Genomic DNA, 24,300 nt, shown 5'->3' with positions numbered 1-24,300 from the left:
CTCTACCTCTCGCGTCGCTTCCGCCTTGCGCGCGCGCAGCCACCCGGCTCGGCCTACGTCTGCGCACGCGCAAGATGGCGTGCGCGTCGCGTGCGCGACGGGGCGGGCCGCGGGGAGAGAGGGGAAGGACGGTGGGTCACGTGGCCGGGGCGCGGGGCGGGGCTGCCGGTGCCGCCGTGACCGTTGGCTGCGGCGATCGCTGCCGCGGCCTTGTGGCGGCGGTATGCAGAACGTCATCAACACGGTGAAGGGGAAGGCCCTGGAGGTGGCCGAGTACCTCACTCCTGTCCTCAAGGTGCCGGCCTGCGCGGAGGGCAGGGAGCGCGCTCCCTGAGGCGCTGGGGCCGCTGCGGGAGGGGGGAGGAGGCGGCCGTCCTCTCTGTGAAGGCCGCGCTGACGTCCTGGGGGTCCCCAGGGGGCCGGGCCGCCTCTGCCACTTGGCTCCTAAGGAGGGTCGGGGAAGCTCCGTGGGACCGAGCTGCGCTTTGCGTCCCGTCAGGGCGGGAGCATCCCCCGGGGGGTGGCAGGCCGCGGGAGGTGGAGGGTTGCTCGGGGAACAGCTTGTCTGACATCAGTTCGTGCTGAAGTGGCTGAGCCGCCACTGTGAGCAGAGATGGAGCCCAAGTGTGCTTGTGTAGCGATAGGCTTTGAGCATGGTTTCTGGGATGCAGCAGGTCGTTTGGGTAGCTCAGGTGACAGAAAGAACTTGTGTCCATTATGCATGCAGATAGAAAGCTGTGTAGCTTGCTGGCTGTATCAGCATTGCTAAATAAATGGAAGTGACTGCACAATAGTAGAAATTATTGATGATCTGCTGCACTAATGTGCTTGTAAGGGTGTACAGCGCATCTATTCCTGCTTGTTTAGCTGGGTAGGAAGTGTTGTGGTTTTTTTCCTTAATTTCTCAAATTTATAATATATTCTACCTTCCATTTACAAGTGTTGTCCTCTTCAGAACTCTATATGGAAATATTTAACACTTCAGCAGTTCTCTAACCACTGCCTTTCAGACTCTTCCTTGTTTATATTAAAATACATAGGTCACTCTGAAAGTAATGCCCCCTATTTATTTCCACAGAAACTATAACAGATGCAAAGAGTACAATAACACTGTTGGACAGTGAAAATTCTTAGATCCAAATCATGATTTCTCAACATAGGCACCACTGTTAGCTGTGTGTTTTGGCCACTGAGCAAAAGTCTGCATGCTATTCTCATGAAAATCTGAACCAGTGGAGATGACCAGCTGTCACCACTGCTGAAATGTAGTGCCTTCTGCCTCACTGTGTCCACGTCCACTGTTTGGTCTCCAGAAGCACTCAGCAAATGTTGAATGTCAGTGGGGGCTATTTTTTTCTGCCTGAAGGTATTCAGTGACACACCTTTGCTTCGTCTGCATTTCCATGGCAGACACCATTTTGTTGGACTGCCCCTCTGCTGCTATCTGTCACACAGCAACCAACCATAATGGAATATTGGTGGAAAGGTTCAACCCCTACTGCCTTATCACTTATATCTGCTTCTGACACCACATACCAACATAATAAAATAGGGGGCATTACTTCCAGCCCTTGTATGTATGGAGTAGTTGCTTACAACAGCAAGCTCTCTGGCTATGGTTTTGCTGCATGACCTTGTACGTGACTTGTACTGTGCAACCTGGATCCTCAGACAGAAGTCAGTGATACACAAACATTAATTGAACTTGTCCCTTTAAAGCAAATAATGTGCTTCTGCCTGCATGTCACGTCTCTCTAGATTTGACCACCAGAGTCACCCATCTGCTGTGAAACCATGGTGTGGAAACATGACTTGTTCATGGTAGTATGGCTGTTGCACAACTGCTATTTTATTATGCGAATAGTGGAGGAATTTTTGTGCTCAGGTGTTCCGGGGGGCTGTGGAACTTCTCACCTGTGAGAGGTGATGATAACATGTATGTATTCCCTTTACAAGATGATTTAAGCAACTGCTCTGATTTCTTCAGAAATCAGCTTTAGTTACTGTATCTCATGCTAGGCTTGCCTATCACAGGATGCACATAGATTAAAAAAGGAGAGCTATTCAACGTCAGGCAACAGAGAGTGGTTATTTTACATTTTTCCTTATCTAATTCCAGAAGCACAAGCTTGTACTTGTTGCACGTACACTTGCATGGATAATTTTGAGGTTAAACAGTAAGTTGACTCTAATGTGGTATTGCATAATACATTACCAGGAATTCTCAATTTTATAGTAATCCAAATTGCTAAATTGTGGTTCTTTAGATTTCTTTGATTTTTGTTACATTGCATGTAGCAGTGGGTACTGTGATGTTTACATGACAACCAGTTTGTCTTTAGAGACATAATGGGAGAGAAGGGAATCAGGTGTATTCATGAAATAGGTGTGCTTATTTTCATTATCATAGCACAGGTGGTAGTGTGCACCAGGGTCAGGTGTCAGGAATAACTAACTTAAGCAGCAGCTGGTTTTCTTCAGTGCATTCCCAGTGACTGAACCTGCTGAAGTTGTAGCAAGCATAGAATCCTTTGTGTTTGCTGCTTTTAGTCTTGATGGAAAGAATCATGGGTTCTTCAGGGTGCGAAGTTATTTAGTAATTGATGACTTGAAAAGTGAACTATGCCATTCCTGAAATTTATAGTCTTTCAAAAGAAAATAATATGTTTTCTAGAGGCTTTTCTGAATGAAAACACATAAATGAATCATAAACAGAATACCTCAAAATTTGAATATGCTGAAAATGTAGCCTTAAACTTCCTTGTCTTTGATGCAAAAGTTCTTAATTTTTCAATACAAAAGTAAATCACTTGGCTGTTTGCCATCTGTTGTAAATGTAACTGATTCAATGGGGGTGTATAATAAAGACATCAAAATAAAATGGGTACAGGAAAAGCTTAAGAACAATCATTGCAACTTTTCTTACATTGGTGAAAGTTGGTTCAGTCCTTCATTTCATGACCTTTCTTACCTAGAAACCCACATATTGAAGCATTGCACTGTCATTCAGTGCTTAAAACAGTCTCAAAATTGTTACTCTGAAGATCATTCTTTCCAGCTGTTTTCCTGTCTCTGACTGGTAAATGTAATACAGAGTGTAAGGTGCCTTCCTTTTATTATTAACATAATTGGCTGTATCAAAATAAAAAAATAATGAAAAACCACTACCAACAAAACAACTTCGTAATCTTTTCCTGAACCTTGTTCCCTTCCCCCCCTCCAACTCTGCTACAAAGTAATTTTATCAGGCCTTATGTTATAGGATATGGAAGTATCCGCATAGGCAAAGGCTGCCTCCAAGCTGCTTTGCAGATCTGTGTGGACTGAGAAGATATTTTTGTCACCAGTAAAGTGAGTATGTTGATTTGCCAGCCAAGCTCAAAATTTCTACCTCTTCTTTATTGCAGGAATCCAAATTTAAAGAAACTGGAGTAATTACACCTGAAGAAGTAGGTATTTAGAACCTTTGAAATTACTGATAATTCTTACTCAAAGTGACTGTGCTCATCTCAGACAATTCACTTCTTTTTCAGTTATGTATTCGTTCTTGAAACAATTTCCACAATCTGAAAGCTCTAAACAACCTTTTTACCATAGAGGTGAAGTAGATCAGCAGCAGAATTCTTGAGATCTGAATGTGGGATATCTTTTCCTGTATTATGTCCTAAAACAATAGTAAGAAAGTCTTTGCTGGGTCAGCAGCTCCATTTGTCCTGGGAGTTAATAGGAATATGTTTATTTCAAAGTCTTTTACCGTAAATGTTTCAAGGGAGAAGTTATATTGCTGTATCTTGGAAGCAGTCCTTGCTTGCCTCAATTTTGGTTCCTTCCAAGACTATGGCTAACTCATTATATATGCTTGTCCACAGTAAGCATTCAGTGCTATTCTTTTTCTCCCTTTTATTTATTTATTTCCTCTATAGGCTGCTTCATGCTGCCAAGCAGTTGCAACTTTTAAAGGAGAAACAAGAATTTTTCTAGAATAGTAAAAACACTGATTAAGCAGTGCTAGTTGGACTAATTATGCTTCTTCTAACATTAAAATTCTACTGTTCTGAAAACACGTTGTCCTTACAGAACAGTGCTCAGAGCGTTAGGTAGAATGAAACAAAAATGTGATGGCATACAAATGTGAAGATAAAATTGAACCAATTACAGCTTGTATGAGCAGGAGTGTTTTTCCTAATGTTGGTAGTGTTTTTCTGCTGTGTTATGTGACATGTAAGCATTTGTGCTCTCTGTCATCCAGAAGAGCAGTACTCAGAAGAATGGGCATAGTAATGAAATGTTCTGTGTTCATAACAGTACATGTGTGTGTAGATGTTTACATAGATTTTACGTACTAATATATTTATAGTCTGTAAAGTTATACTTGTTTTATGTATAAAGTGTAAATGAATGTACAAGTGCCTAATCCCTTCTTGATCTGAAGGAGAGAACTTTGCAATAGAACTGAAAAAAGAACATGGCAAGAACCATTCTGTGCTACACTAAGCTGTTTGCAGCATTTATGTACTCATAAAATAATGCAAAAAATATGTATCATCTGTATAAACACTGAAGCTGATAGGATGAATAAAATGAATCTCTCAAAGCTGTACTCGAGAGAAATGGTTATTCAGCAAGACAAATTGTTTTCTTAAATTTAAGTAGGACTGAAGCATGGGTCTGCTCATTGTCTCTTTGACAGCCTTTTCTACTCACTGATGGTTTTGACTTTTACAGAGTAGTGATTGCTAAAGAGTTGAAGTCATCTGTGGTGATGCTAGGGTGTTATCTTTGAATGAATTTGGATTTCCTGGGTAATTAATTTCAATTTAACTTAACCTGTTTTTCCCGCATCTTAGTCACTCACTACTGTGGTAAACTTTGTAAGGAGGGACATGACTTAGTGGGCATGGTGGGGATGAGTTGCGTTTGGTCTTGGTTATCTTATAGGTCTTTTCCTACCTTAACAATTCTATGATCTTGCAGCTTCCCTCTGAAGATGAATCCATTAGCAGCATTCAAGGCCAGGCTGCGTGGGGCTCTGACCTGCCTGGCCTAATGGGAGGTGTCCCTGCCTATAGCAGAGGGGTTGGAACTAGGTGATCTTAAAGGTCCCTTCCAACCCAAACCATTCTATGATAATAAGGCTAATGATGACTAACCAAATTCAACATTTATACTCTTTTTTTGTATCTTTGTAGTTGATTTTAATTTTAGCAAGTTCCTGCCTGTTTTGAGTTTGTGTTACTTAACCCACAAGGATAGCCATTCAGATTTCACACGCGAGTATGGGTAAATCTTAAAAATCATTCTTTTCAAGAGTAGAAGTAAGGTCCCAAAATTGTTCTCTTTACACTTTTCTGTTGTCGTTTAAGGTACAATAGCAGTAGCACAGTAGAAAGTGAAGCCACTTTGTTTAATTATGCTGTCTAAGCTGAAGAAAAATGCAGATGAAATTTAAGTATTGTTTTAGGTTTTTTCATTACTAGACCCACAAAGAACACAATTTTTTCATTTTAAACAGTGTCTTTTAACAGTGGAGTTGCAAGCACTGTTCCAGTTCTCTGGAGAGAGAATTTTAGATGATTCTGGAGTTTCATGTGGTATTTATTATTATGTAAAGCCTATTGTTTTGTTTTGTTTTTATTTCCCTGTGTGTTGGAAAGGGATTACTGTTTTCCTTAAATTGAAAGTTTCTTGCCAGCTTCTCTTGGAGAATTGTTGGAATAACTTGCTTTCACAGAGATTTAATCTGCTAACTCATATGCAGTATGTGTTCTGGTGTTTTGCACTGTGCTCTGAGCTTTGTGTTGGAAGGCACAATGAGAAAATAGCTAATGCTTATGCTACAAGCCTGTTCTGTCACTCCATAACACCTTGTGGGCAGCTTACAAATATGTTGTAAATGGCATTTTAAGATAAGAAAACATCTGTGGCATTAGGTGTGCACCTTCTTTTCAAATTGAAGTAGAATGCAGAGCACACAAATCATTATTCTTAAATCCCTGTTTGCTTTTCACAGTTTGTGCAGAAAATTTGTGCTCAGTGGTTTAGAATTGGATGGGTAGATTCTGAATTGGTGCAAAGTTTTTGCATGGTGTTACAGAAATCACTTCCGGTCAGTGATATGATTTTAATGCTAAGAAAAAGTAGAGTGAAGATTTTTAAAAGCTGTTTATTTAAAACAGTGGTCTACCTAAGATTTTCAGTTTACTAAGTGCATGGTAATCTGTATCTAGTCAGTGATGAAATACGGTGATGCTCATTGCTTAAAACATACTGTTTACTCCTCTGCTGCAGTTCTCTCACTAGTTCAGTAAAACAGTGACAGTCTCACTTCTGTTCTTGCTGCAAAATTGCTTTGAACACTGGGGAAGAATTAAACTTTTTTTTAACTGAAACTCAAGTAAATATACAGAAATATTTTTACTGGTTTATTCTGGAGGGAAAGTTTAAGTTCAGTTATTCATCTTCTCACATTAATCTCTTCAGTGTCTTTGTAAAACATTGAAGAGTAGCAAATAAAAGTAATATATTCATCACAAAGTCAAGGATATAACTTGGACTGGGAGACAATGGTTAGTATGCATTTTCTTCAGGTCAAGTTGATTTAGTTTTGTAAGTCATTACGATTAGCTGAAAAGTAGTTTAAAGAAAGCATCAAACTAGTATAAACAGATTAACTATGTAATAAGTGTCAGAGGAATATGCAACTGAAGTATTAGTAATATTGCAGGACTTGCACGTTGCTCTCTTATGCTATATTTAACAGTTATTTAACAGTTATTTAATTTTGCTTGCTTTAACAGTTTGTAGCTGCTGGCGATCACTTAGTTCACCACTGTCCTACTTGGCAATGGTAAGTAAACTGAAAAGAATTGTGTAAATTTAGCATTCCTACCTATGCTTTGATGTGTTTCCATTAGATACAACTATACGATTGTCTCATTTCAGAATAGTACTCTTGCAGTACAGTTTACATTATCTCTGTGATGAAGATGCACGAACTTTAAGTCAAACAGGTCTTTTTTATTGTTCTTTGTAGCAATAAGGGAAATAAGGGTTTGTTTGTGTTGTTGTTTTTTTCTGGTTCTCCAAAGGCTCTGGAGGAAATAAACTAGTACATACCATGCATGCTTTCAGTTTTTATCTGCAGTAGCAGTATCTCTCTCCAAGTTTGTCTTGGTGATTAGAAAAAAAAACACAAAGGCCATGTCAAACCAGAATTGCTAAGAACAAGTTGTAATTGGTATGTTTTAAGCAAGAGTTTAGTTAAATATTTTCAAGTTGCCCCACACTGGATTGCTTTTGTGCTGTGCTTGTCCTGGGAAATCCCTTGTTATTCATGCACAATAAGGGTGCAAATAAGGTACTTTCTTACATTTTATTAGTATATTGCGTTATAAAACTATCAATCTATGCAATTGGTATAATGGACCATGAACAGATGAAGGAAGAATTGCTATAATTGGATCAGTTTCTTGCCTTTCTTGCTGTGTTCAGATGAAATAAGATGCTGAATCAGATCTGTGCATAAGCAGTTTGCAGCAGGCTATTTAGAAGATTAGAAGGCTTTTATTCCAAACCAAAAAGCAAGGAAGGTGAAAGAAAGTGCTTTGAGTAATGTAAGCTTAGCAAGATTACTGGAGCTCTGGTTACTATGGACAGGTTTTATATCTTCAGAAGTATATTTCTTTTTCTGCAGATGCTTTCTACAGAAGCTTTGTTCTACATTGTTGCTGATTGTAGTATGTTTCTTATAGACTAGATTGTTCTGTCAAGCCATCTTTGCTTGGCTTGAAGGTGGTTATTGAAGCCATAATCCAAGACTGAATAGTTGAGTTTTTGATTTCATACCAGTATCAAAGTTTTCATATAACCAAGAGTAAAGTCATAGCAAACAAATTCTTTGAAAAGTTCAAAAGGAGTATATAAAATATTCTTGATATAAATTGAAAATAGGATGCTCTTGCTTGCACATCATCAAATTCTCAACTTTTTATGGTGCACTTTGCCTTGCAGGGCTTCAGGAGAGGAGCTAAAAGTCAAGGCTTATCTGCCAACAGACAAACAGTTTTTGGTAACTAAAAATGGTAAGGCTGAAGTTTAAATATAAATGTTTCTAGGACTGAGAGCATGGATGATTGTGCTATCAACTCTACTTATTGTCTGTATTGACAAGAGAAGCAGATTTCTGTTGTTTTAGATATTTTGACTTTGTGATATTAGAAGTTTTTCCCACACATCTGAAATTATTTCCTTTTATCAACTGTTACCAGGACTTTATACCAGCAATGCAGTTTCTCTTGATGAAGTAAAAATGAAGCCTAAATGCCATAAACCTAGTCTATCTTTTTTTTCTCTGCCCTTCAACTCATAATTGTTTTTTAAAAAGAAATATGTTTATTTTCCTCCTTTGGAAATCTTGGGGTTTTGAAGTTCCCAGAATTGTGACACCAATGCTTCTAGATGAAATGCATGACTGATGCCACTGTCCCTTTCATTATCGATTATATAAAATACAGTTTTAAATCGGTTTTCATCAGATTCACAGTTGTGTGTACATATAATATTTGTAATGACTGTCTTATTAATAAAATACAGGAGAGAGGTAGTCTTGGCACAACCATGGCAAAATTGTTTTTGGAGAGATTTTGTATCAAAATGGGTCAAAGATCATATAAATTTAGAAGTACCTGCAATACTAAGAAGATCATGAAATGTTTTCTACCTGTAGTAAGTTGTATTTCATGCTTTGATGTCTCTTGCAGGCTTTTGGAGTCTTGCAGGGAACTATAATCTGAAGATGTTACTGCTAGTGATGTACTTTGTTTTTCTTTTCTCCTCTTTCCATGGTCCCACATTGCTGTGAGCTTCCTAGGCCGTGTTTTAAAGCATTATGTTCATGCCGTTTCTACTGGTAGTGACACGTTGGTCAAGCACCTGAGTAAAATTTGTGGGCTAAGGGTGAAGCCAAAAGTCACATTACATACTTCATCTTAGAAGTCTTTGGAGAACCTTTTCATAGAATCCTAGAATCATAGGATGGCCTGAGTTGAAAAGGACCTCAAAGATCATCAAGTTTCAACCCCCCTGCCATGGGCAGGGTCTCCAGCCAGTAGACTAGGCTGCCCAGAGCCACATACAGCCTTGCCTTGAATGCCTCCAGGGATGGGGATCCACAGCCTCTTTGAGCAACCATTTCCAGTGCATCACCACCCTCTGAGTGACTTTCAACCCCCTTCTCTCTTTCTGAAAATTAGCATGTTTGTTTTACTGCTTCTTTATGCTGTTGGAAAATGTCTGCTTTGTCTTAACCAGGTCTTTGTCTTAACCAGGTTTTCTATGATTATTGTCTGAAAATTATATTTAAACCTATGCTTAAATGGTAATATAATACATATGACTAAAGTTGCATATTAATTCTAATCTCTTCCAAACTTGAAAATGTTAATTAACATGATAAGTTAGGTATGTTTAACAATAAATACCTGCTGCAAACTTTAGAAGAATTCTAGAGACAAAACAGCACAGTAAAGTGAGGGTAATATTGGCAGAGTTGTACTTGGGTTAGAAATACTTCAGTGTTTTGCAATAGTTTAGCTGTTTGCAAATGAATAGGTAGCAGAAAGACGTGAGAAATTAATGTCTTTCTGATATTTGTGAGTTTGGATTTAAGTTCTAATTGGTAGAAGAGGAGTGAACTCGTTTGAGTAGCTTCAGGTGATGTGCTTACAGAACATCAACATAATTAATTGCATTTTAAATATAGTTCTAGGATTCCTTAAATAAAGATATAAGAGCTAACTATGTTTCAGAAGACTTCATAGAAAAGTTTCTTGCATCAATCTGGTTTTGTGTAGGAATGACTGCAGTCATCTTGTTTTGCAATTTTTTGCAGTACCATGCTACAAAAGGTGCAAGCAGATGGAGTACTCAGATGAGCAGGAAGCAATTATAGAAGAAGATGATGGTGATGGGGGATGGGTAGACACCTTTCACAATGCAGGTATTCAGTTTTGCTTCAAACTTTGCATTTGGTAATCAATAAGATTATCAGTTTCCCTTATTAGAAAGTAAAATCCTTCTCACGTAGATGACTGTGTATTCATATCTAATCTGGAGGAAAGGATATTACTGTGCCAGCAACCCAAGTGCTTTGTGTGTGAGTACTTGGGTATTTAACTATATGCCTATAAGTGTCTGAAATAGGCTGCTTTTCAGAGATGTCAACAGTATTAGTTATTTTTATATTATCTTAGAAGGATTCTGGGAAGTTAGTGGGAGAGGGGAAGGTAGGAGCTACGTACTGGCTCATTCTTCTCTTAAAGAGAACACTGGTTTAAAATACATTTTGAGGATATACAAATTTTCACTTCTAGTAAGTTTGCATATGAAGGATTTTGAGGTCTTGATGATGACTCAGAGACTTAATGATTGTAGTATTTCCCGTTTTGGTTTGTTGAGTTTGAATTAAAAAGAGGAATGATTAGAAAATAGCTCTTAGTATCTGATGTCATTTGAGGGCTAAAAATATTGTTAATTAAGGTGATCACTGTGAAAGATGATCCTTTATTATTTGAAGTCTTTAAATGAGCTTGTGTTTATAAAGAAGACTAAAAATTATTGCTTTCACACATCTGTCTCACTATCCTATCTTGCACAGCTTCTCATAAACCACACTGTCCTTTTCTGAGAAATGTTAATTTTATTAGCTTTAATCAATTTCTTCTTGAGCTATAATGAATTAATTAAATTCAGTCTTTCAATTACTTTGTCTTCTTCTGTCTCCAAAGCTGGAATATATTTCAGTCAGTTTTACTTTCCCCAGTGTAATTTCTTTTGCTGTACTCTGGCAAGTCTTCTCTCGCTAAATTGTTTAGCCAGGCTGGGTACAGCAGACATGCAAGATACTTTTGCTTCTGTAAATGTGTATTTTGATTTTTGGCAATTCTTCACTGTATTGCTCTTTGTAATTGAACACCTCAACCCAAAGAAGTTGTGTGAGACATAGCTTTGTCATATTCTTGAATTAAGTATGCCTTATTCTTCCCTGCTTTGTCAAGTTTGGGTGGGGCTTTTTTTTGTTCTGTTTTATTTGGGTGGGATTATTTGGGTTGGCTGATTTGATCTCTATGGTTTGCTAGTACAGCTATAAGACTTTTAATTAGACCCAGCTGGGTCTTTGAACACTGTCATAGGAGATAAAAATCTATTTCCACTCATCTGTATTGATATGTTTTATAACAACACTTTTTGGTGGGTGGGGCAAAACTGCATGTAAACAATCACACTGCCACTATAAATGCATTGTTTCTGAGAAGCATTCACCTGACATCCATTTTCCCTAAACAGTTAAGGGTCCTTTCTTGCATTTCTGCAGGACACTTGATTCCAAGTTCATTCTCCTTAATGATATAACTTCTCACTTGAGAGTTAATAGGATTCATTTACTGTGCCAAAGCAGAATGTTGTCATGTATCCAGAAGAGCAGTGAATGAGTGCTGTAATAAAACTGTGAATCTAATGGGAAACAAATGTTGATACTGCTGTGATTTGGGGTGTTTTTAATTTCCACTTCCTGTCAGCTGAAAGCATTGTGTGCTGCCATGTTAGTGCTTTGTTGTGAACACTTTGCTTTCAAGGTGCTTCAAAACAACTAATGAAGCATGCCTTGCTTGTGAAGCTGAGAGATATGAATGCCCATCCTGAATCCATATTTTGTACCAAAGAGCCTTAAAATAAAAATTCAAATTACTTTGCAGTATTCCATCAATAAAATTTATTTGCCATGCTCTTGTTCTGCACATTACCAGCGTGGTCTGTTTATGGATGTCCAGCTCAAGGCGTGCTACCAACACCAAATAAACAGCCTTTCAAATATCTAGAATTGTTGTGAGATGTAACAGGAATGATCATATGCTGCTTTCTGAGATGCAACATCTCACTGTAGTGTTCTGTAACAAGGAAGCATGCTTCTTTAATGCTAACATATAATTCAATTAACAGGTATAGTGGGTGCAACAGAAGCTGTTAAGGAGATCACACTAGACAGTAAGGTACGTGCTTTGAAGTTTTTCTTTTGCTTTATTATGGGACATAAAGGTAATAGAAGTCTTACCTGCAGCAATGTAATATTGCTTCTGAAAGTTTAGAATGCCCTTCACCACTAGATGTGGTACAGATATTCACTGATCTTCATAGCTCATGATACTAATTTAAGTGTGTACATTTCTTTATTACCATGTGTTTAACAGAGTGGTGTTCTGTTTGGCACGTGTTTAACTCGTGTTCTTGTGCCAAACTTCTGCAAACTGAAAATGCAGTTGGATTTATGGTGATAACTCCCCTTATTTCTCAACAGGCTAATGTTTGGTGATCCAGTTGTTTGTTGTGGAAAAATAGTGCAGGCGTGTGAAGTGTTTATTCATAATCTTTAAACTTTACTTGCAGTAATATTTGAACTCCTGTTTGGTAGACTTATGCCCTCACGTTCACTGGCATACTGATACTGTTTAAATATCTGACGAAGTCATCCATTTCTGTATGTTTCCAAAATCTTTCGGTAACAGGATCCAAATCTGAAACTTAAGGCCACATGAAACTGAGAATGGAAATGGATCTGTGTGATAGCTAATGTGCTTAAGAGATGCAGAGAATGTTACAAGGAGCAAAGTGATTTTAACAACAAGTTGAACGCTTGAGTTCTATTTGTGCCCTGTAAGAATCTGTAAAACGATCTAAGCACAAATCTTGATTCTGAAGATTAGGTGGAAAGAGAACGGACATTTGTAAGCGACTTAGACACTGTTGATGGGATTAACTGTGAAATTCATCCAAGTGAGACTTTACTGAACATTGTAAAAATGCTGCTTTTTGACCACTCAGTTACATAAGGGTAGAAGAAACACTCTTAAGGATCACCTAGAGGTGACAGCTGTTTCTACAGAGTGTACTTGTAGAATGTTACTGGATGTGTAACTGCTGTTGTGTTAAGAATTTCATAAGGATTCATGTGTTAAGAATTTCAGAAGGATTTCACTTCAATTTTGTACGTAGAAAAAAATCTGCTGTTGTATAGTATTTTATTTCGTGGAGCACAGGACCAGTACAGAATGACAAATCTTTTTTGGCTTATATACTGTTTGCTAAAGCACTCAACAACATAGTTCTGTACTGATTATATTTTCTTTTGTTTTGTTTTCCTGTGAGGAAACTTATAATTAGAGCAGCTCCTAATTCTGATCATTATTTTGAGTATTCTCTTGAAGTCTTCATGAAATTGGCATAAATTGTGGCATCCCTCTCTGAATTTCTCTGGAATTGTCTGTTACATTCAGATGTTATCAATAGGCACAAAAGTTGTTTGAGGGCTTGTTTGTGGCTTAGTTTATAGAAAGTCTTAATCTACATGTTCAGTTGTAGACTTTCGTTTGAGGCAAGTGGGTTATTTGAAAATAAGTTACAGCTGTGTAATACTGCAATTATTTTTTCATAGGAATAGAATCACTCTGGACTACAAAGTCAAAGGAGAAATTTTTAGTGGATTTTTAAAGCAAATGTTTGAGTTCAGTATAGTCCTTGTTTATATTGCAGATTTTTTTTTTCTTTTGTGTAGCTGTTTTGACTGGACCTAAATACTTCAGATTTGCTGGGGCTACTAGATATGTAGATGCATCTTAAATTTGGCTGTCTTTAAAGCAGTGCTTTCAATTTAATTTCTAAAGGATAATATAAAAATACCAGAGCGATCAGCATCCTGTGAAGATGATGATGAGGAAGATGAAGGAGAAGCTGCAGATATGGAAGGTATTTTCTTAATTGGATGAGATGCAGTTTATTTCAGGCTTTTAGTTATAGTTGTATACTCTAAGAGAATGCTCCTTTCTTTTCACAGAACGCATGCTAACAATAATCAGCAGGCAGATATTCTTTATTATCTTCTGTATAGTCTTACTGATGCATGTTTTATTTGTGTGATGAAATCTTAATGACACTTGTTTAAGGATTGTTTATCATATACTTATAGACTTTGTCACATTTGTATTAAAAGCATAGTCTGATTTGGGGCTTGGGAAATCTAAGTGAATAAAACATGTTTATATACATGTGAGAATGAGAAATATGACAACTAGCTATAAACTGAACACAATTTTATGGATCTTCTTTTCAGAGTATGAAGAAAGTGGGCTATTGGAGGCAGATGATGTGAGTGAACTGTTCTGTCTTGTCTGTTACAATGCTTCTCACCAGTATGAGTGCAAGCAAAGTAAAAGTATGGATGACAAGGGGCTCACATAAGGTTGTTATGAGCAGTGTGATTACTGAACTATTTGGGGGTACTCTCTGAAGATCTTATGAAACCTGCATAATCTGAGACATACCTTGTGAATTCTATTGGGATTGTCTTTTTGGTTTAGAAGTTTTTGGTGGAACAAGGGAAGAGGGTGGGACAATGTAGTTGCACCTTTTCTCGACAAATTGTATCTTCAAAAAAAAAAAGTGGAGACAAATTGATATTCCTACTTTGAAGATTAAAAACAAAACCTAAAAGTCTGTATTTCTTAATGTTCACTGAGGAGCATTAATTCTGGTTTTGCAGCTGTACCTGCCTACGTAGGGTGGGATAGGAGGGAATACAAATAATACTATACTAACGTCATTTTCTCCTTGAAAACCAGGCAACGCTTGACACAAGACAGATTGTAGAAGTTAACAAAGCTAAAATTGATGTTGGAGGGGAAGATGCTATTCTACAGACTAGAACTTATGACCTCTACATCACTTACGACAAATATTACCAAACTCCAAGGCTCTGGTTATTTGGATATGATGAGGTATAGCAGTGTTTTTTCTTCCTTTTTTATTTTTATTTTTTCCAACTTGTGTGAAATTAGACCATGTCAGATAACAAGGCTTCTTTGCTCTTACTTTCTAATTCACGGTGCAAATTCAAAGGAAGAAATGGTGAGGAAGCAGTTACACAGTCAGGATGGCAGGTGGGGCTTTTAGGGTTTCAGGAAGCAGAAATTATTTGGCTAACTAATTGTTCTTGATAACTAAGCACATTTAGGAAAAGGAGATTGTGTACTGTTATTTTTTAATCTGCAGCTCTACAGAGCTAAGAGAAATAACCCCTGTCAATTTAAACATCTAAGCAGTTGTGTTTTTGTTATCTTTAGGATAAAAAAGATTAGATAAATCACTTACCTTGTAATAGTTAAGTTTCTTGAGTTAAAGTTGATGAGGGCTTATGAGTCAGATACCTAGATGGGAACCAACATCTTGGTTATCATATATAAAGTATACTAAAAGCAAGATTTTATGTTGTACTATTTTGACACCATTTGAATTTGAACACAGTCTGTATTTTCAGTGTACTTTCAGAACTCCTGTGTATTAGGTACTTATGACTTAGGGTACTACATATGTTGATGATGCCAGAATTACTGAGAAGCAGTAAAAGATTATTTGTTAGTAATGCATTCAATAGAATGTTTCTTTTTTTCTTTGTAGCAACGGCAACCTTTAACAGTGGAGCATATGTATGAAGATATTAGTCAAGATCATGTCAAGAAAACAGTGACCATTGAAAACCATCCTCACCTTCCTCCACCTCCCATGTGCTCAGTTCATCCGTGCAGGTAAGTCTTTGTTTCTGGTGTGATTTGGGATGGAGCTATAAAGCCCTCTGCTGGTCTTGTTAAGGTTTTGATTCAGGTTTTTTGCACTTGATTTCCACAGTTAGTTGCCACAATTGTCTCTTAGCTTCTGAGGGAATATAAATAAATAGCTTTTCTCTGAGTTTTTCCACTGCTCGCTGCTGTATATTAGAGCTGCAGTTAGAACTCTCTTCTGTGTGGCTGACTTGCTTTTCCTTCCCTTTCCTAGAAACTCCAGAAGATGGCAGACTATTAGAAATCTCTGTAGAAGAAAGTTCTGTGTTTTCATCTGCTGTTTTTTTTTTTTTTTTTGGAGGAATAGAATTATAATGTATACTTTGAGACCAGAAAATGCTATTTCAGTGCAAAAGAACTCTTTCATTACTACCTTCTCCCCAGCAAGTCATTTAAACTACTAAGTAGAGGTCCTGTAATTGTCGTACTGAAACACTGTTTTGCACTTATGTTAAAAAAAACAACAGAGGGTCTTTTCTGTTGAGTTTCCACATTTCTTTTCCAAGATACAAGGAGTCTGTAGTTAGACTAGATAGATGGATTTTATCTCAGATATTGAGTAACTCCTCAGCTTCTTAACATTGTCAAGATCCTGGAGATGTGAGTTTGGGCTTTCTTTTTTACTTTTAATTTAAAAGAAAACAGAAAAAAATAATCTGTATCGTGTACATGTTTACTATAAAAATAAATAGAAGTTCTGATTGTCCCTTTCACTCCTAAGTTTCTTTATGCTTGAAGAAACAATTGTGGATTCTGTGTCACTAGCTAAAATATCAAGTAATTAGCTTGTCATTGACAAGCTTGTGATAACTTCTGCAGATTCAAAACATTCTTGTTTCTAGGTTAGGCATTCTTTGATCATACAATTTGTTTTGGGAAGGGTGTACCGTTCTTTATAGAAAGTGAAAGCTTTGCACTTGTGGATGGCTGCTTTTGAACCTTTGAGGGTGTATATCAATGTACGTTGTATCTTGTTCTCCAGATTTGGGTTCTTTAACCCCTTCTTTACAATAGTCTTCGCTTTTAACAAACATTTGAGCTTATGCCTGCACTGTACTGAGCGGGGAAACCATTGTACAAGTGGAAAATAGCTTTCACCCCAGTTCAGCTGATGTAGAGAAATTTAAGTAATGAACTTCATTGTTGGTCTTTAAATCACCAGGTTTAAGTCTACCTAAACAAGCCTTGGTACTCAAGAGTAGTATAGGAAGCAGAACAACTTTGAAAACTATTAGGAAAAGAACAAAGACTAGAACAGAAAACATCAAGTTTCTGCTGTTAATCTGCAGGATGACCCATATGTTGAATGCTGCAGTACAGCTGTTATCATCCATTCTGTAGTCTTTGAGTTGAAGGAAGAGGTACATATAGGAGTAACTGCAGTTATGAAGCTTCTTCCAAATAAGAAATGATTTGAATAATCTGGGACCCTTCAGCTAGCAAAAGACAGCCGAAGGATGAGTTCTGATTTCAGTGAATTTTATCATGAATGCCACAGAGGGACAGTAGCCAGTAGGTGTTTCGTTTTATTTTTTTTCCCCTATAATAAAATGTGTACTATTGAATGGAACTCACTACTGGCATGCTGAAAGACAGAAAAAGGAATAAACTCTGCATACATCTAAGAAACCTAAATATTAAAGTTGTTAAGGAAGTTAATGAAAAAAAAGCTGTCAAGAGTTATCAAGTGTAGTTACTGTTTCAGAATTAGGAAGTCTCTCATCTGTGTACTGCTGGAGACTTGAAAAATGTGAGGGAAGCATTACTAAGTGCATGCTCAGGCCTCTTATTTGAGCATGTACTATGTGTTTGTCAGATAATGAGGGGAAGGATGATGACCTTTGGTGTGATCCAAAAAGGTATTGGTGTAACTTATATAAATATACCAGACAACGTATGTTTTGCTGTAAGCAGGAGTCGGGAAGAAAATAGTATATGCAGTTCTTTGGATGACTAGTGATTTTTATGGACTTATCAGATGGGATGAATATAGAAAGGCTTAGCAGTCTAGGTAATTAATCAAAGCAAAGAATAAAATGTGCCTGAAGTGGCTTAATTTAGGGGACACTGAAAGTCCTGCTAATAAGTGGGCTGTACAGAAGCCTCTGCTGGTGGATGCATGTTGGAGGCTGCTTTCAAATGAAACACAGATGACAAGACATTTTGGCATGATAACCCTTGCTGACTACTTAAAGCTGTGGGGTAGATACTGGGATGTGACTACAAGGTATTCTGTTTAATTTTAAAGACTTCTTTTTAGAAACCAGTTTAAGAACCAATTTAATATTAGCCTACAAATTTAAATTGAATTTTTTTCACAGAGGAGAGATGTGAATTTGTGTTGATCTTCTGAAGTGAACAAAGCTTCAGTGACTTTGTTATGTAATGCACATCTACCCTTGGAGAAACAGCTCGCATCATGAAACTTACTGCAATTAGGCTTATCAGAAAAAAGATCGATATTGCAGTGAGATCAGTTTGTGAGTAGTCTTAAATGTGGAGGAAACCTCAAAAACAAGACAGGGTGGTCTAGTTGACTGGCAAAGGCTTGACATTGTATAAGTTAGCTGGTATTGTCCTGAGAATGTGAAGAAAGTGGCAGATAGTGTATCTAAAATTGTGGTTTTAAATGGTATTCTGTGAAACTGGTTGGTACCAATGTTGTAAAGGCTTTGTCTTTTTGTCTAAATTAGGTTGTCTCATGCTGCTTGATTCTTAAAGCATTAAATATGTTCTCTTGCTGTATGAGGCAAACTATTCTATCTCCTTAATTTAATAAGGCTGGACTTTTGAGATTTTATTTATTTATTTATTTTCAAAGGTCAGAAATGTTTTGCTGTTTATTTAATGTTTCTCTAGCTCTGGTGCTGTTGCTTCCCTACGCATTGCATATATTGTGTAATGTTGGGTATTTGTGTGGTCCTAAACTTGGCTGCTTCTTGCAATGCGTATATCCTTTCGTCCTGCGTCAGAGAACAGGAAGAAATGGGATGGTGGCATGAGGGCGACTGTCACTGGCAGTGTCTTAAGATTGCTTCTATTTTAAGTAGTTCGTTGAAAGTGTTCATCTTGCAGCTCTTTTGGAAGTTGTATTTTTTATCAGCATTTTTATGTTACCAGCAGGAACACATTCAACTTCCTCATTAATTGCTGGATACTGGTTTAACCACAGTTCTCACTATTTATGTGCGTTTTATGAATGATCATTTGGTAACAATCAAACTAGTTAACTGCTAAAGACTCTTACAATTAGGTTTGAATTACATATACTAATTCTGAGGGTATATTTTCCTCTTTCAGAATGGATAATAATAGACTTTTGAAGTCTTTTAACCTTACTTATTGTAAGTTATCAGCAGGGAAGTGATTGTAAGGCTCAGGATAAATGAATCGTAGATTTTACGGTCAACTGTCAAGACTGCAAGTTTGTATTAAAGATGACATCTGTGATTTTTTTTCTACCAGTGTCCTTGTGTCTGAGCAGTTACAGACACTGAGTCGTATTCATAGATAACTTTCTCTTGAAAATACACTGTCTCTTTAGAGCCTTAAATTCAGCTCTTTGTTGTTGAAGCTTATAGCTGTGCACTGCACTGGAAGTCCTGTAGAAGGCCTTTTATTGCTTTAAAGTGTTAATAATTGATCATTTCTGGTAATGCAGTTGGGTGTCTTATGGGCTGTGTTTTCCCCTGATAGATCACAATATTTTTTATTGTGTGCATTTTCTTTCCAGTGCTGTTAATTTCCCTTTCAGCTGAAACTGAGAAAATGTCAGTATGTCAACTGTGCTGAATTCCATTATTAGGTTACTTTTATTTATTTACTTACTTACTTCTGAAAGATTTTAGTTAATTCCAAGGGAAAATGGGCATAAACTGGAGCATAGGAAGTTTCACACCAATATGCAAAAGAACTTCTTCACGGTGATGGAGCACTGGAACGGGCTGCCCAGGTTGTGCAGACCTGTCTGGATTGCCTACCTGTGTAACCTGCTGTAGCAACAATGCTTTGCCGTGGGGATTGGACCTGATGATCTCTGGAGGTTCCTTCCAACCCCTGCAATTCTGTGTCTCTGTGATTCAAAAGCAAAAGCTTCCAACAATGTAAAAGCTAATGAGAGTGATCTCTATTTATTTATTTAAAGACTTAACTGTATACATCTCAAATTCTTTTCAATATGTACAGTGATATTTTTTACTTAGAATATGAATGTTAACTCATATTGAAACACATTAAGAGTTGGTAATATACCAGTAAGTAAATCCGGAAATTTTGTGTATGTTTCAAATCTGTGATCTTCTTGTTAGCTCAAGTGATATACAAACAGATCCTGAAGCAAACATCAGTGAACATGTAGCATTCACAGTTACCTTGAGTTAAGACAACCAGTTATTTCCAAGGGACTAGTATTCAGTAGTAATAATAACAATCTTTGAGATTTCTGTGTAGGGTTTTCCAAATTAGACTTGTCCCAAAGTTATCTCATTTATTTTATTTTTAGGATATATATTCTTCATGTTGTCTTCTCAAAATTTTCTTGTAGGAGGAAACTAACTTTTGAATGCTTCTAAGTAACAAAGTTTCTCACAAGGAACTGTAGGACTGCAGGAATTACCATTATGTGGCCATTAGAGAATTCCAGATATCTTTTACTAGTCCTTAGAAAGATGGAAAGAACAATTCTCATTAAGATGTAGGAAGTTGAGACAATATCCTGAAAAGACTTAACATAGCTGTGGGGTGACTTTAGTTTTGTGTCAGTGCAAAAAATAACCCACCATTAACAGATGAGGATGAAACTTAAGTTGTAATAGAGGCAATGTGATTACAAAGAAGCACAAGGACCTAGGTAACCTACATGAGCATAAGTTCAGCAGTAGCATCGTGAGGATCCAGAAATGGAATCAGCTGTGAGTATTAGTTGCTTTATAAGGACCAACAGCACAGTAAATGACGACAAATGCTGACCTTTATTATTTCCCAGATTTACATGTTCCTGTTTACAAAGTGTCTTGGTAACTTTGCAACAACTTCTCTCCTTGTGTTTGCAGTCACTGTCAGCATGAGTAACTTTAGAGATAATTACTGAATGTCACTATTAGTCAGTTATTTAGGCTGTTTGGATTTGCATAGTAATGTCAAAGCGTGTTCAGTAAGTTATTCAGACTGTGCTTACTACTCTTCCTGGTTCTTACAAGCACGTAGTTTGTTTCGGGATGGGTATTTAAAGTGCTACTGTTGATTAACTTGCACTGTTGGATGGGTGGGCATACATAACACAACATGGCCTCTCTGATCAGGGCTGCCTACAGAATCATGAATTTAAAGTTGATGTGTAGATGAAAACGAGTAACACAACCTGTGGATTTGGGTTAATAAGTTCTAACAAAAACTTCAATTAACCGTATAGTATTTCCCTCTGAGTTGCTCTGTTCTTCACCAGTTAGTTTGTGAGCTAGAAGAGTTGTCTTGAACACAAGACCATTATTTCTGAGCTCTAGCTGATCATTAAAAGATTTATAGCATTCTGTAGAGATGGTATTCAAAACTAGATCAGACAGGGTCCTGAGCAATATGTTCTAGCTTACTGATCTTTGTGCAGGAATGGCTGGACTTGACAGTACTTAGACAATGACCTGAAACTCTTCTAACCTCGTACAGTTTGTGGTTCCATTTTGTATTCTTATTATTAGGTTTGTGTGGGTCATTGTAGATCTGGTAAGCAACCGGTGACTTGATCTCAAAATACAGTGACCTGAGGAAAGGTTTGTCCTTCACTGCACAATAAAAGTCCATCTTAGAGCGCTTGTCTGAGTAAAACTGGACGTACTTGTAGTCATCAGTGAGCAGAAGCTAGATTACAGATTTTATCCCAGGTTACACATGTAGCTGGAGAAGGTTTCCATCTTGTAAGTCAGTCCTAGAGCAAAAAGGTGTTTTTTGCAGGGTTGGTTGGCTTAGCCTGTATTTCCAAAGAAGCTATGAGTTAGGTAAGTATTTGATATTTCTTAAGCATGTTGAAAATCAGGAGAGGCAGCTGAAAACATTGTAGTGATTTCTAGGTCACTTTCAGAGATCATCTGGGGACTTCTGGTAGCTTGCTGCATCTAGTGAGGATTACCTTCTAGAGACTTTCATGATGACTTTGTCATTTTACAATTAATGATTGTACAAGCAGCAAGCCAAATATACTGTCTTGCATTATGCCACTCAGTCTACACTGTACCATAGAACATTCTTTTTTTTCCTTTGTGAGTGTAGGAGGCTGGTAAATAATATTATATTAATCACTTCAATATTAATATTTCAATTATTGTTGGGATTTCTCCATTAATAAACTGAAAGTTTCTTTTTGCTGCTCTGGAGCCAAACATCCAAAGCTATTTAATTTGCACATAATGTAATTTTATTAAGATGAAGGAGTTATTTTTTTCCTTAAAAGGTTTTCACTATTTCTAATCTATTTTTCAGGCATGCGGAAGTGATGAAGAAAATAATAGAGACTGTTGCAGAAGGTGGAGGAGAACTTGGAGTTCACATGTATCCTTTCTCATTAATGTATGCTATTTCTAAGTTTGTTTCAGTGTAAGGAGCTGTTACTTAAGGGTTCCTAAACTATAATCCAATGGAGTGTGAATGCAGTAAACACTTGATTGTGGTAGTAGTTGACTAGATCTATGGGATGAGCTCATTTTGTGTAAATGAACACTGTTACTCCACTGGGGGGAGGGGGGTCAGGAAGCAGTGGGGAAAACAAATAGTACTGAAGGGACAATATTGAAATGTTAGCATCTCAATTAAGGAGGTAGCTATGAGTATGCAACTGAGATCCTGGTGGGGAGGATGTATTAAGAAAATCTCCTGTTCAAAGGGAAACTTCTGAGCTTAGAAAAGCTAATTTCTCCTTTCCTCATAAACACTAAGATCTTCCAAAGGGTATTTCAGAACAGCTTACTTCCTTTTCTGAGCCACTGAAACTGAAAATTTCAGTCTGCTTTCCCTGCAGCTACAGGAAGGTAGCTAGGAATTGCCTTGCTAGGTCCAGTTCACCTTGACATTTGTTAATAACAAATATTAAGTAGGTAAATAGCACTGTAAGTTTTCGTGTGGTATTTGTAAGAGATATTGAAAGTAACTGCTGGTTCCCTGCTTTAATTTGAAAAAGTAAGACTTGTATGTTCGGGCAAATACCAGATGGTATTACTACAGATCTGCTGTATTAATTTCCCAGTCTCTAACTTTAATTTCCAAGTGCTATTTTCCTGTTAGCAAGAAGAACAGTTGAATAAATCATTGTATGAGACTTCTAGTTTGTTTTATGGGATTTCCAGCTACTCCAACTCTTCCTTAACAAGAAATTCAGGTACCTTCTTATTTTCTTGAAATTTGTACAGGCAGTCATTCCAACAATAGAATATGACTACACAAGGCACTTTACAATGTAACTAAAATAAAATATCCTCTATCAAGTCTTTTTTTTTTAAATAACCCATCCATGTGACATACATTATACACAATTTATGTAATAAACCTTTTGTCAAGCTGATAGATTAAAATAAAATGTTCCATTACCAGCCTTTTTAATAAACGTTTTTGTGTGTAATAAATAAATCACTTTCATTCCTGTATACATACTGCAATAAGAAGTGGAATTTTTTTGTTCATAATTCTTTCAAAGTGATTTCAACAGAAGACTATTTTTCCTCTATACTGAAAGTTAGTTTGCTTTACTAGTGGAATCCTTATGCTTTTGGCTTCATTGCTGATGATTCTTGAAAATGTGATTCACTTATTTTTTTCTGATTTAGATTCACGTGAAAGATAACATTTTTTTATTTGTTTTCTTGCTTGTTGTGGTTTGTTTGTTTTCCCCTAGTTTATGAATGATTATTTTTGCTCTAACTATAGGAAGGTTTTGAAAACTGAAAGAAATTAAGTAAGAATCTTGTTAGGATGATTTTACTGCAACCGAAAGTAGCTTTATTTATATTCACATTTTAGCAAGCTTAGCATTTTGAGAGGGATTTTTTGGGGAGACAAAGAATATTAGTATGTAGTCTGTTCATCTTGTAATAAAGGCAAGGATGGTCTTATTGAAAAAAATTCCAGATTGAAGGTGGAGGGATAAAATTGCTGTGTCAGACCAGAGTTCAGTCTTGGTAACTTGTCTTGACCTAGACTAGGTTAACTGGGACCTTAATAGCATAGTTTCCTTTTTGGAGGTAACTGTATATGGTACTGTTTGTGAATTCAGATATTGCAGATACACCCATGTTTTTGTAGCCACTTTTTACCCTTTACAGTGTTAGGTATTTTTTTTTCATTGGTGGAGATGGGGAGAAAGGATCACCACGTATATGTCATAGGTTCACTTAAACCTGTGTAGCCACCACAGCAATATAATTGTCTCCCAGACAGCACCCTGCAAAAGAATTTGAAGTTGGATATTTGCAGCTGTCTGAATTCACTGTTGGAGAAGAAGGTGGGCATAAGGGATCTCTTTCTTGGCTGTCCTCTGTAGCATGCTCTTTACATGGAAGTCTGTAACCAAATTCTGTAAATTAACTTTCTTCTTTTGATGTCCATCTTCACTTCCTTCTTGGACAGAATTTAAGCAACATCTGCGTAAGTGAAC

The 24,300-nt window shown here is 37.1% G+C and overlaps 1 protein-coding gene across 1 annotated transcript; it reads left to right on the top strand.

Annotated features, from left to right (window-relative positions):
* The first annotated feature begins 140 nt into the window (after positions 1-140).
* Positions 141-23,312, top strand: ATG3 (autophagy related 3). Its single transcript, XM_065742046.1, has 12 exons — positions 141-295; positions 3,408-3,449; positions 6,798-6,847; positions 8,011-8,081; positions 9,890-9,997; positions 11,998-12,047; positions 13,716-13,797; positions 14,162-14,196; positions 14,670-14,825; positions 15,505-15,632; positions 22,137-22,205; positions 23,029-23,312. The coding sequence occupies exons 1-12, from the start codon at positions 224-226 to the stop codon at positions 23,108-23,110; spliced, it is 945 nt and encodes a 314-aa protein (XP_065598118.1). The 5' UTR covers positions 141-223; the 3' UTR covers positions 23,111-23,312.
* Positions 23,313-24,300: the final 988 nt, after the last annotated feature.

Source organism: Cyrtonyx montezumae, unplaced genomic scaffold (assembly GCF_038088225.1).
Source record: "Cyrtonyx montezumae isolate F1298 unplaced genomic scaffold, pur_monq_1.0 scaffold_3, whole genome shotgun sequence".
NCBI classification, from domain to species: domain Eukaryota; kingdom Metazoa; phylum Chordata; class Aves; order Galliformes; family Odontophoridae; genus Cyrtonyx; species Cyrtonyx montezumae.
Note: the sequence above shows the minus strand (reverse complement) of the source record. Positions and strands in the feature narration are given on the sequence as shown.